Source organism: Myotis myotis, unplaced genomic scaffold (genome assembly GCF_014108235.1).
Source record: "Myotis myotis isolate mMyoMyo1 unplaced genomic scaffold, mMyoMyo1.p scaffold_m19_p_2, whole genome shotgun sequence".
Taxonomy (NCBI): domain Eukaryota; kingdom Metazoa; phylum Chordata; class Mammalia; order Chiroptera; family Vespertilionidae; genus Myotis; species Myotis myotis.
Window position 1 is genome coordinate 151,283,278 of NW_023416324.1, and position 12,940 is coordinate 151,296,217.

General features: G+C 37.2%; 1 protein-coding gene across 3 annotated transcripts in view; it reads left to right on the forward strand.

The window, feature by feature from the left end:
- The window catches only part of GRAMD1C (GRAM domain containing 1C), an 84,563-nt gene that overhangs the window by 15,304 nt on the left and 56,319 nt on the right, over nt 1-12,940 (forward strand). For all 3 annotated transcript variants that reach the window (XM_036350267.1, XM_036350270.1, XM_036350269.1), the window contains exons 3-6: nt 1,310-1,394; nt 8,987-9,090; nt 9,649-9,744; nt 11,502-11,582. In XM_036350267.1, the coding sequence (XP_036206160.1) occupies nt 1,310-1,394; nt 8,987-9,090; nt 9,649-9,744; nt 11,502-11,582 (366 nt within the window). The remainder of the gene's footprint in view (nt 1-1,309; nt 1,395-8,986; nt 9,091-9,648; nt 9,745-11,501; nt 11,583-12,940) is intronic.

Genomic DNA, 12,940 nt, shown 5'->3' on the forward strand with positions numbered 1-12,940 from the left:
ATCTGTGAAATCAGTTTGTCCTGTGGCATGTGGCAACAAATGTCTCTGCCCTGTTTATTATTGTTTTTATTTAAAGATGCCTTCCCAGGAGTCATCCTTTATGCCAGTCAATGATTGGTCAAAACTGTGCTCAAATACATAGAGCCAGTAATAGGCGTTTTTTTTTTTTTTTTCTTCTGCTGACAGATTTGTGTGTAAATTGGGGAAAGCATTTAAAGTTCAGACCATTTTCAAGTGTGCCTCAGCTTTTATGTTCCCCTGGGGCTTATTATGAGTCTAACCAGGAATGTGTGGATAGTTGGGATAGTTGGGATCTCTCTCATCTCTGCTGCATACCATGCAGCCCCTGCTCAGCCAGAAATACATTGAATGTTTATCAAGCCTACTTATGGCTGTCTCTCCCCCAAGATCTCTTTGTTAAGTCCCCTGCTAATCTGCCAGTCTGCTTGTTTCTTGCCCCCATTGGCTCTACAATCTACATTCACTTTGATAGCTTCAGAGTTTTCCTTTGCACTTTTGGGCCTAGGTTTTCTGCTTTTCACTCAGAATGAACTCAGTCCACTCTCTCAGCTAAGCTGCTAGTTTTCATGAGCTGTTCTACCCTCAGAGAACTACCATACTGACTTAACTGTTAGGGTAGGAGGAGGAGTGGGAGCTGGCTAATGAAACAGTGCCCCAGACCTCTACTACTAGTATTTCCAAGTTCAGTAGATTTTCATGAACAATTATTTTTCAGTTTATTGTATGCATTTGGTCAGTTTCCAATAATTTGAGGTGATTTTTTTTCTTAATCATCACGGTGGGGGTATGTTTCCATTGATTTTTAGAGAGAGAGGAAGGCAGAGGGAGGGAGGGAGGGAGAGAGAGAATGAATCATCAATGTAAAAGAAATAGCACAATTGGTTGCCTCCTGCACGACAGATCGGGGATCGAATACACAACTTGGTTACCATATGTGTCCAGGGAACTGAACCCTCAACCCTTTGGTGCACAGGATGACGCTCCAACTGAGTCACACTGGCCAGGACTGAGGTGATTGTTTTTTGACAGTTTTTTCCCCAGCTATAAATTTGCTTTTGCAGAGAGGATTTGCCAAACTCTTCACTCCATCATGCTGGTAACTTCCTTTCCTTCCTTTTGGTGTTTTTTGAAATGTTTATTTATGTGGTTTTTCATACAAAGACATACAAAATGTTGCATCAAAAGCATATTATTTTAAAGTTCATTTAAAATGTATTTTTAAGATGCTACATTTCAGTTCCTTTAATGAGAATAATTAATCAAAAATTTAATCTTTTCATTGTTACAGATTTCAAGTTCCACCTATAAAGACAGGAATGAGGAATACAGAAGACAGTTCACACAACTACCTGATACAGAGAAGCTGATAGCAGGTAAGAAAGACAGGAAGTTGCAGAAAACCACTTTACTACCTCATTATTAAAATAGAACTGATGAGTGACAATACTCTAGAAAATTACAGCTTTTGTGCTAGACAGAAAATGCTTTTCAATATAAGCAGCATGTTATTCATAATTACACAATGTAAAAACTAAGTTGTAATTTGAGGAGGGGTGATGTCTGACTTAGAAAAATATTAAATAATGGCTAAGAAAATAGAACTAAAGGGAAATGATTTGTCACAATTTCTACTGGTGCTTCTTTCAAATGGTTTTGTAAGAAAAATTTAAATTTGATGTTCAATATATATTATCTTTCCCCAAATAAAAGATACTCCTTAACAGGTTGTAGAGCAATTTTATAAAATTTTCTAGGGCTATATCATTATTCGTGTAATCTTTCAGATAGATGTTTTAGGAGCAGATTTTAGTCATTTTTCTTACAAAAGTGCATTATTTTTTTTTTTTTAATTTCAGAGAGGAAGGGAGAGGAAGAGATAGAAACATCAATGATGAGAGAGAATCATTGATCGGCTGCCTCCTGCATGCACGCCCCACACTTTGGATCCAGCGGGTAACCTGGGCATGTGCTCTGACCCGGTATCAAACCGTGACCTTCTGGTTCATAGGTTAATGCTCAACCACTGAGCCACGCTGGCTGGGCAAATTTTGCTAGCTTTCAAGATCATTCTGGTATGAGTGTAGAAGACAGAATAAAGGTTGAAGAGATTGGAGGCTGAAGCTCTGTCAGAGGATGGTGAAGACCTGGTTCTGAAAGCTAGAAGTCTAAGTTTAAGGTGCTATCAAGGTCACTTTCTGGTGAGAGCTCTCTTCCTGACTTGCATGTGGCCGCCTACTCACTGTGTCCTGACATAGCTTTTCCTCTGTGCATGTGTGCACAAGGAGAGAAAGAACGGCTATTTTTAATATAAACTTAATATAGGTATTTTACAATAAAAATATAGAACTATGTTTTTGTTTTAGTGTATATTTTATTTAACCATTTATCCACTGAACTTTCTCAGATTTCTGATACTCTTTTGCAGTTCTTAATACAACATAACTGAATTTCTAGATAGCTAGAGTACTTTAAAGCCCAGATTTTAAAAAATCGTAACAGTAAATTAAAGCAACTTTTAAGAAGAACGTTTAAAAATACTACATTCTCATAATAAAATGTTCGAATTCTACAAGAGGGTGTATAGTGAAGGTGAGTGGCCCTTCCAATGAAGATCACTCCAACCTTCTTCCTGAGGGATAACTACCTTTAGTAATTTCTTATTTATATTTCCAGAAATTTTCTGCTTATATTCCCAGGGGAATATACATATATTCCTAAGAGCACTCAAATGGGAGCACACTGTGCTTGCTTACTCTTTGAATCTTGTTTAGAGCTCTTTCTATTAGCACTGCTTATGGACCCACTTTCTTCTTGTAATGGTTGCTTAATATTCAATATGAATTTTGTACCATAATTTATTTCACAAATCCCCTAATGACGGAATTTTTATTGGCTCCTGTCTTTTACTATTACCACTAATGTTACCTTGAATCTTCTTTTACATTTGTTTTATCACACATGTGCACACATTGTAGGATAAATTCCATGAAGTGGAATTGTGGCAAAAGGGTAATGAACATTTAAAAAGTTTACTGTTGCCAAGTTATCCTCCAAAAGGGTTGTACCAGTGTTTATTCTCATCAGCAGTGTTTCTAAGTACCTGTTTTGCCATACCTCAGGAACTTTGCTTTAGCAGGATTTAGTAGATAGAAATGGTGCATAGTCATTGTTTAAATATGTATTTAATTAAGAAGGAGGTTGAGGATCTATTTATATATCTTTTTCTGTGAAGCTTTCTCTTCAAAAACTTTGCTTATTTTTCTAGTGGTTATTTGTCTGTCTTTTTCTTAATTTGAAGTAGCTTATTAGATGTTTAAAAAATTAGATTTTTTCCATGTGTGTTGCAAATGTTTCTTGCCAGTTTGTCAACTTGAAATCAGATACTTTTCATGGAAACCTGTATGCTAGCATGAGTATCATACTCATTATTGCTTTATTGAAATAAATTAATTTGATGACACAGTGTTGTATAAAACATGAAAGCTTTACCAAAAAAATATTAAATCATTGGGGATCCTACTACCTATAAATAATTTTGGTTAATATTTTATGGGCAGCTTTTAGATATTTTTTTCAGTGTGTATATTTGCTTTTCCTGTAGAAAATCTCATTAAATATCAGATAATCTCGATTTGATGGGCGAGTTTAGTAAGGTCACAGATTGAAAGTTAATTGAAGGTAAAAGAATCATATTAATATATAAATTCAATAATTTGAATTTGAATTTTACAAATACCATTTATATCAGAGCCTCCTAATAATGAGGTACTTATGTATAAATTTAACAAACGTGCAGGCTTTCTATGCTGACAACTGGAAAACATTAATAAAAGAAGATCCAATAAATGTTTATGGATCAGAAGACTCAATATTGTTAAGATCTCAGTTCCCTCAAATGAAAATCCCAGCGAGCTTGATGAAACATAGATATTAAGAAGTTGATTCTAAAATTTATATGGAATATCCAAAAAAAAAAAAAAAATAGAATAGCCAAAATAATTCTGAAAAAGAAGGAACAAAGCTGGAGGTTTCACACTACTTGATTTCAAGACATTATGAAGGTAGTGTAATGAAGACAGCATGAGATTTGCCAAATAATAGATACTTAGATTAGTGGAACAGAAAGAAAAGCCCACATAAAAATTCATGCAAATATTGTGAACTGATTTTTGAGAAAGGTGTATATTCAATGGAGATAAGTTAGTCTTTTCAACAAATGACGCAAGATGATTATTTTGCTTTTAAAAAGATTTGTACACATCCAGTCCTGGCTGGTGTGCTCAATGGTTAGAGCACTGGCCCTCCCACCAAAGAGTTTCAGCTTTGATTCCCTGTCAAGGGCATGCACACAGGATTTAGGTTCAATCCCAGGCTTCAGTTGAGGTGTGGGTAGGAGGCAACCAATCAATGTTTCTCTTTCCATTTTCCTTTCTTCCTTCCACTTTCTCTAAAAAATCAATGGAAAAAACATCCTCGGGTGAGAATTAACAACAACAAAAAAGATTCACACACATCTCAAAGGAGCTGAGAATATATTTACAAGTTTTCTAAAGAGAATACTCTGAGAAAAGGGAATGGGGGTCTTTTCCCTTTTTCCACTGGAGAAAATCACTTTTTTCCCCCAATTTGTATTTGTCTCAGGTTAAAAAAAATAACATGAAAAATGTAAAGTGTGAAACATGACAATGGTTATCTTTTGTAATTTAAATACGAAATCTGAAAACAATCCTAAAAATGTTGTTCTAAGGTCGTTTTAAAGCAATGTTCATATTATTGGGCTCCCAAAAATGATTGCTGCTAGAAAAGAATACTATTGCATGTGTACTTCCTGAATGATTATTTAAAAAAAACACATTTTTTTTTTTCCTTTTTTAAATTGGGGTGACAATGGTTAACAAAATTATACAGGTTTCAGGTGCACAATTCAAAGACAGTGACTCTGCCAGGACTCAAACCTGGAACCTTTGAATTAGAAGTTCATTGCGCTAACCACACTCTTTTAATTCACTGTCATCTTTCTTATGGATAGACTAGGGGCCTGGTGCATGAAATTTGTGCACTGGGGTGGGGAGGGAGGGTTCCTCAGCCCAGCCTGCACCCTCTCACATACTGGGAGCTCTCAGGGGATGTCCTACTGAAGGCTTAGGCCCGCTCCCTGCTCCCCTTGGGGAGCGGGCCTATGCCACAGTCTGGCTTCCCTTTGTGGGAGGTGACTGGACTGATCAGGAGAAGGCACCAGCCCCATCACCCTGCTGCTGCAGCCACTGCCAGTCACCGCAGCCACCAAGGTGTTTTCATCAACACGGACTCCAGTCCCTTCACCATGAAAAATGACAACTTTCTTTAGGCATTTTCAAGATGTGTCTTTCATAGGATATGACATTTATTTATTATTATTTTTTTATCCTCACCTGAGGATATATTTCCATTGACTTTTAGAGAATGGGGAAGAAAAAGGGAAAGAGAGAGAGAAACATCAAAGTGAGAAGAACACTTTGATTGGTTGCCTCCTGCACGAGCCCTGACCTGGGCCCCAGTCAGGGAGGAGCCTGCAACTTAGGTACATGCCCTTGGTCAGAATTGAACCCAGACCCTGCGGTCGGCAGGCTGAGGCATTATCCACTGAGCCAAACCGGCTAGGGCAGGATATGACATTTCTTAGCCCTCCAGCAGCGGACCTTCATTTTTTTCTCCAGGAGTGTGGTGAAAAACCCTAGATCACCTTTTTGGATTCTTATTACCCAAGTTACTAAGAATATTACCAGTGGCATACAGGGAGCTTAGCCAATGAGTGGTCAGAAAAGGTGTTTCCTCTGTAGTTCACACCGATCGCCGGCTCGGCCCCCCGCCCAGGCCCGACGCCTCGGCCAGAGGCATCGACCCCCATCACCCTCCAATTGCCGGCTCTGCCCCCGCCCAGGCCTGACGCCTCTGGCCAAGGCTTTAGGCTTGGGCAGGGGCCGCCCGCAGCTCTGATGGCCAGCTCTGCCCCTGCCCAGGAGCCGCCTGGCTCAGGCCCTTCCTACGCTGCTCAGGGCCCACACAGGGCCTACCTTGGAGTGACCTGGGTGCTGATGATGTTCCCGGGACCCAGGCTGCTGGGCACCTATGTATGCAAATTAACTGCCATCTTTGTTGGGTTAATTTGCATACTAATCTGATTGGCTGGTGAGCATAGCGGAGTAACACCCATTTACATGTTTCTCTTTTATTAGTGTAGATATGCCTAAATTCTTTGGTAAAACTAAATAGTACATATTGTTTATTTAAATATGTGCATACTACTTATAATGCAAGCTTATTCTAGAAATATATGGTTCACTCCATCTGTATTCCCATAAAACTGTACATATTTCCACTATATACATTATATCATTATAGTTATTAAAATAACCTTTGAATTGGAATCATTCAATTTTGCCAAAATTGATCATATAATAGTAAGTTGATGTACCACATATCAAAATGACTTATGTTGCTTATTGAATTTACTTAATTTTATTCTAACTTTCTAGTAATCAATTATAAAGTAATAAAAACCCATAAAATGATTTTTTATTTTTGTTAATCCTCACCTGAGGATATTTTTCCATTGATTTTTAGGGAGTGTAAGGGAGGGAGGGATGAAGGAAAGGAGGAAAAGAGAGAGAGAAAAGGAGGAAGAGAGAGAGAGAAAGAGAGAGAGAGAGAGAGAGAGAGAGAGAGAGAGAAATCGACATTGATTGGTTGGCCCTTGCAGGAGCTGGGAAATCTAACCTGCAACCCAGGTGTGTGCCCTTGATCTGGAATCAAACCCTTGACCCTTTGGTGCTAGGACCGATGCTCTAACCATTGAGCATACTGACCAAGGCCATAAAATGATTTTTTGAAATTTTTTTTATTGATTTCAGAAAGGAAGGGAGAGGGAGAAAGATAGAAACATCAATGATGAGAGGGAATCATTGATCAGCTGCCTCTTGCATGCCCGCCCACTGGGGATCAAGCCTGAAGCCTGGGCATGTGCTCTAGCCAGGAATTGAACCGTGACCTCCTTGTTCATAGGTCGATGCTCAACCACTGAGCAACACTGGCCAGGCCATAAAATGATTTTTGATAAACGTTACTTTCTTATTCCATTATATATGAATCAGATTGTTAACATGACTCAAATCAGGTAGACTATTGCTTTCTGAAATGCTGATAATTACGAGCTTGTTTATCAGTAAGAAAACTGGTAGCAAAAAAAAAATAAAATCCCTTTGCTTTTAAAATATTTTGGTCATTTCTCACATAGAATATATTGCTAGAAAGCTATTATATGAAAACTAAATTTTATTGAGGTACAAATTTATTAAAATAAAATATACCTGTTTTGGGGAAACCATTTTTAAAACCATTGTAAAAAGCCTGTCAATCTATATTAAATAATCTCCAATTAAAATAATCCAGTTGCTCACTGTGGCTTTGTACATAGTTAATGTGGTCCACAGAGCAGCCATGTTGGCATCACCTGGGAACTTGTTTCACATGCAAACTCTTCATCCCAGCCCAGACATTTAATCAGAAGCTCTGGGGGCGGGCCCAGCAAGCTGTGTTTTAATAAATCTGCCAGATATTTCTGATGTGAAATTTGAGAAGCATGTGTCAGTGGTTTCGATAAAAACTTCAGGACATCTCAAGGTGATCTTTAGCCCAATCTCTGTTTTAGAAATGCATACTAGTAAATGAGTAACTTAATCTGCTTAATTATTTGCTAGGATTTTTTGTTTGGTGGCATCTCAGTTTTGTTTTGCTGAAGGAAGCATTTTGAAAGAGTGCATTACTTTGCTCAATTTTCAGTATTTGCTTAGAATTTTAATGACTAAACTTAAATATTTTGAGGTTTATAACCTCCACAAGTTTTCCTAAAATTCCTAATCACTGTATATATAGTTTTAAAATTTATCAGTTTAACTAAATCTCCTCATAGCAGCCTTTTATATCTTGTATAATTGGTAATTTAGCAATACTACTAGTATTTACATTTGCCAAAGAGTCAGATCGTAATCTTAGAAGCATGGCATTAACTTGTTATAGGCAGTGGCATTTACCAGTACTCTTGATTTTGCTGGATTTTAATGCTGGTGTGGAGAGGATCAACTTTAAAAAACAAACTAACACACACACACACACACACACACACACACACACACACACACACTTGTTGGAGTTATCCCTCCCTCCCCTTTGTCCAACATCTGATTAATCACCAATTTTCCATCAGTACTACCTCTTAATATTTTTGAATCTACTTACTTCTTTCTCTTAATACTGTCATCTTTTGGTCTGGGCCACGGTCAGTTTTCCCTTGGATTTCCAACTGATTTATCTGAATCTATTCTCCCAGTGTGAATAAAGATACAACTGATCATGCCCCTTCCACTTAAAACTTATCAGGGGCTTCTCATCAGGTCCACAGCTCACCAGGGCCTGAGACACCCTCCCTTGCCTAGCTTCTTCAGGACCGAGATCTGTCTTTGTATATAGTAGCTTAAATGTGCTGTGCTTCTTTCTACCATGGGGCCTTTGTAAATACTGTTTGTTCCCTCATGGTCTCGCTGACCCTTTATTGATCTTTAGGTCTCAGTTTAAAGATTACTTTTTCTGGAAAACTTTTCCTGATTAACCTCCTACCTGCCCCACCCCCCATACCTATGTATGCCTTGTTATATTCTCTCAGAGCTTTCTCTACACTTTGGTCATTATACTTATACATTTATTTGTTTATTGTATGCCTTCCCCTCTAGACTGTGTTCCATGAGGCCAGGGTCCTTTTCTGGTAACCCTAGTGTCTGGTGCACAAAGAATACGAATGAGTAAATGAATAAATGAATGAATGAACGCATGAACTAATGAATGAAGAGTGATGATTTTCTGTGTACTAAAGTAGTATAAGATTTGTTAAGTTGCCATGTTTTTGTGACTAAGCTGTTCCTTATTTGTGTAGATTATGCTTGTGCTCTTCAGAAAGACATTTTGCTTCAGGGACGACTATACCTTTCAGAAAACTGGCTATGTTTCCATAGCAACATCTTCAAATGGGAAACTACAGTAAGACATGTTTTGATTTGATATGTTGATACAAATAATTGCAGATAGAAATGTATACAGAACTCCTAAAAGTAATGTACTTTAAATCCTAAAGTAAATTTTTATATATTTGTATATCTATATTTGTATATATGTAAACACAATATGTGCTGTAGAAGTGTGCAGTATATTTTTCTTAATACTTTGAGCTCCATGTGTACATATGTAATACAAGATTTCAGATTGAAAAAAGCTTGATTATACTTCCTTTTGACTGCCAAAATCATGTCTTATCACAGTCTGAATTTTGTGTGTGTGTGTGTGTAGAACATGAACACCCACATGTCTTTTCACACTTCATCCTAATGTTAGAGATAGGAGTTGAAGCGGGAAATTACTGAAAGGAAGAGTGTCTGACTGCTGACTCTGTTTTTCTGAGAAAAAACAAACATGTAATTAATATGAACTCCTTTAGGTTTTTCTAGTTTGGGTTAAATTGATGTAATACTTGGTGTTTTGTGTTATATGTATTATGAAAAAAAAATCCACTTTGAAATTTTTTTCCTTTTGTGTATTTAGATTTCTATTGCTTTAAAAAACATAACCTTCATGACCAAGGAGAAAACTGCTCGACTCATCCCAAATGCTATCCAGATCGCTACCGACAGTGAAAAGGTGAAAAACTTTTCTGCCTTTGCCTTATTACATAATGTGGAGAAAATCTGCCTATACTAATCATCAGTGTTAGGAATATAAGCAATTCTTCTTAGAATTATGGATATCTAATAATCAAATACATTGAATTTCATGCTAGATTTCTGTATACTTAAATACTTATTGATGGTTAAATGACTGCTAACATTTTTGTACTTTATAGTTAAAGAGAACTTTATTCCATATTTATCATTTCTTCATTATAAGAAATAGATAGATTAAGCATTAGCAAACCATCCTTATTATTTCTAATACAGTAATAATTCTATAATTGTTTTTTATGCATAATAGCAAGTAATACAAACAAATGATTCTGGTGAACAGAGGTTTGGGTAGCATACAATTAAACACAATCATTTAAATAATATTTTAGGATGGGAATTATCTTTAACCGCCATCATTTATATTATCCACCTGTAATACCTGCCATTTCTTAGTGGAGATATATGAAGAATCTTTCTATACCCATCTGGAAAATTGATTAGGGCTCTGTGTGTGACATTAGGTCACATGTTATGTATGTAATCCTGTTTGGAAAAGTTCCTAGCTGTGTTCTTGTTATAAAAAGTTTGCTTTTTGGAGACTATTATATAGCAAGGCTTCAATTTATTAATTAGAAAATTATACTTTAACATCTTTGTATGAAAAATGTAACACCTGAAATATTATTAGTTTGATATTTTATTTAACAAATCAAACAGGACTGAGCTTTCTCATTCCTGGAAATAAACATTTAATCATAAAAAGTCACAAACTAGGGGAAGGGAAGAGATGATACACAGAAACTATAGTTAGTGCTGCCACTTGTCAGATTTTTTCATAAGAGCCTATATTAAAATGTGACTACAAAAATCCACTTAAATGCATAGGAAGAAATGGGGTTACATGCAAACATAGACTTATAGGTTGAAACATGCTATTTCTCTCTTACAAAATTCAAAGCAAAGTTTATTGTTAATATGGGTGTTTTATATGTATAATTAGCAGAGATTAGATATTTCTAGATATTTGAGACTATGAAAGATGATATAATTTTAAAAAAATGTATTTTTATTGATTTCAGGGAGGAAGGGAGAGTGAGAGAGAGAGAGAAACATCAATGATGAGAGAGAATCATTGATTGGCTGCCTCTTGCACACCCCACACTGGGGATGAGGGCACAACCCGGGCATGTGCCCTGACCAGGAATTGAATCGTGACCTCCTGGTTCATAGGTCAATATTAAACTACTGAGCCTTGCCAGACAGGTGAAAGATGATATAATTTAAAATTACGATCCTTAAAAATTAATTTATCTCTGAAATCCACTGTATTTTTTCATATTCTTTGTTTATACTTGTCTCAAAGGACTACCAAATCACATCTCTTTGCAAAGTTTAGAATAAATAAAATTTTAATTTTTTCCATAAATTTATTTAGATTGATTTTCATAGTTAAACTACGATGAACATAAATAGCAACCTTTTTCAAGCTCCTTTCCCAAGTAAATATTGATGAAATTGTGTTTGCTGTAAGATACAATGTGAAAGACACCTTGTCCATGCACCAATTACCTGTTTTTCATCTATTGTAACAAAAAGTCAGAAAGAGTGTATAAAGTGGGCGGTGGTGACTCACTAGTTTGCTTTGACCATAGCAAATGCCAACAGAGCTTCATGACAGATACTTTCCCCCTTTTTAAAATGTCACTAAAATTATCCTACTCTTTTTATTTTCAGTTTTTCTTTACATCTTTTGGCGCCAGGGATAGAAGTTACCTCAGTATCTTTAGATTGTGGCAGAATGCACTATTAGACAAGGTAAGTGTTCATACCAAAGGCAGGTACTTATTATCACAGCAGCTTCCCAGCGTTTACCTAAACAGTGTTTGTGAGTTGAAAAGTTCCTTTTCATTTTTCTGGACTTATTGTTGACTAGACTATTTAAATTCCAAGAAGAAACTCGTAGTTATGAGTTAAGATATTAATTGTAATCCCCAGGGTAACCACCAAGAAAATAACTTTAGAAGTAAATAAAAGAAACTTTAAATGACTTTAAGTGGTACACTAGCACTATCTATAACACATAAGAAGGCAGTAATGGAGGAATAGAAGGGCAAAAAAGACATGACATAGAAAAAAATAGCAAAATTGCAGATAGTACATTAAATTGTTAAATGGATTAAAAACTTCAATATAAGATAGAGACAGGCAGAATGAATAAAAAAATATGATGCACCTATATGGTGTATATAAGAGACACATTAGATTTAAAAGCATAAACTGATGAAACATAAAAGCATGGAAAAATATATACCCTATAGACAATAACCAAAAGAGAGTTATTACTATAGTAATATCAGACAAAAATTAATAGAGACAAGGAAGAATGCTTTATAAAAATAAAAGGATAAATATGTCTGGAATTTATAATAATTATAGACTTATATGCACCTAGTAACAGAGCTCTAGAATACATGAAACAAACACTGTCAGAATCAAATGGAGAGAAAAAAAACCCTGGGGAGAAACCAAGATGGCGGCATAGGTTAACGCCGGAGATCGCTGCCTCAAACAACCACTTCAGAGATATAACTAAAGGACAGAACGGACATCACCCAGAACCACGGGAAGGCTGGCTGAGTGGAAATTCTACAACTAGGAGGAAAGAGAATACCATACCCAGACTCAGAGGAGGCGCAGTGCTGAAGTGAAATACTCAGGTGCGGAGTACGCGCGCGGAGCGGGCTGGCGGCGGAGGGCGCGGTTGTTGTTTTCAATCGGGAGGGAGTTTCAGACTCTGAGCTCCAGATCCGGGCGAGTCTCTGGGGACCGAGACTCAAACGGGAGAAACGGGACTGTCTGGCTTCGGTCGGAACTCGAAGGCAGCTTTCTCTCCGAGGTTTGCAGCCATTGCTGGGGCTCTGAGAGGCAGAGCCCCTGGGGAAGGAACTGAGAGTCGCCATAACTGCTTGTTCCACCCGCCCTGTAGATCCCTGGGGACCCGCCCCGCCCAAGCCCTGCGCAGTGCCATTTGCCGGATAGCCTCAGGCAAACGCTAGATTAGCACCGCCCTAGAGATCCAGCACAGAAGCCCTCCCACTACAGACACAGCAGACTCTCATAGCCAGTTAGCCTGGAGGTCAAATCACCCCGGTATTGCCGACATCAATAAAGGC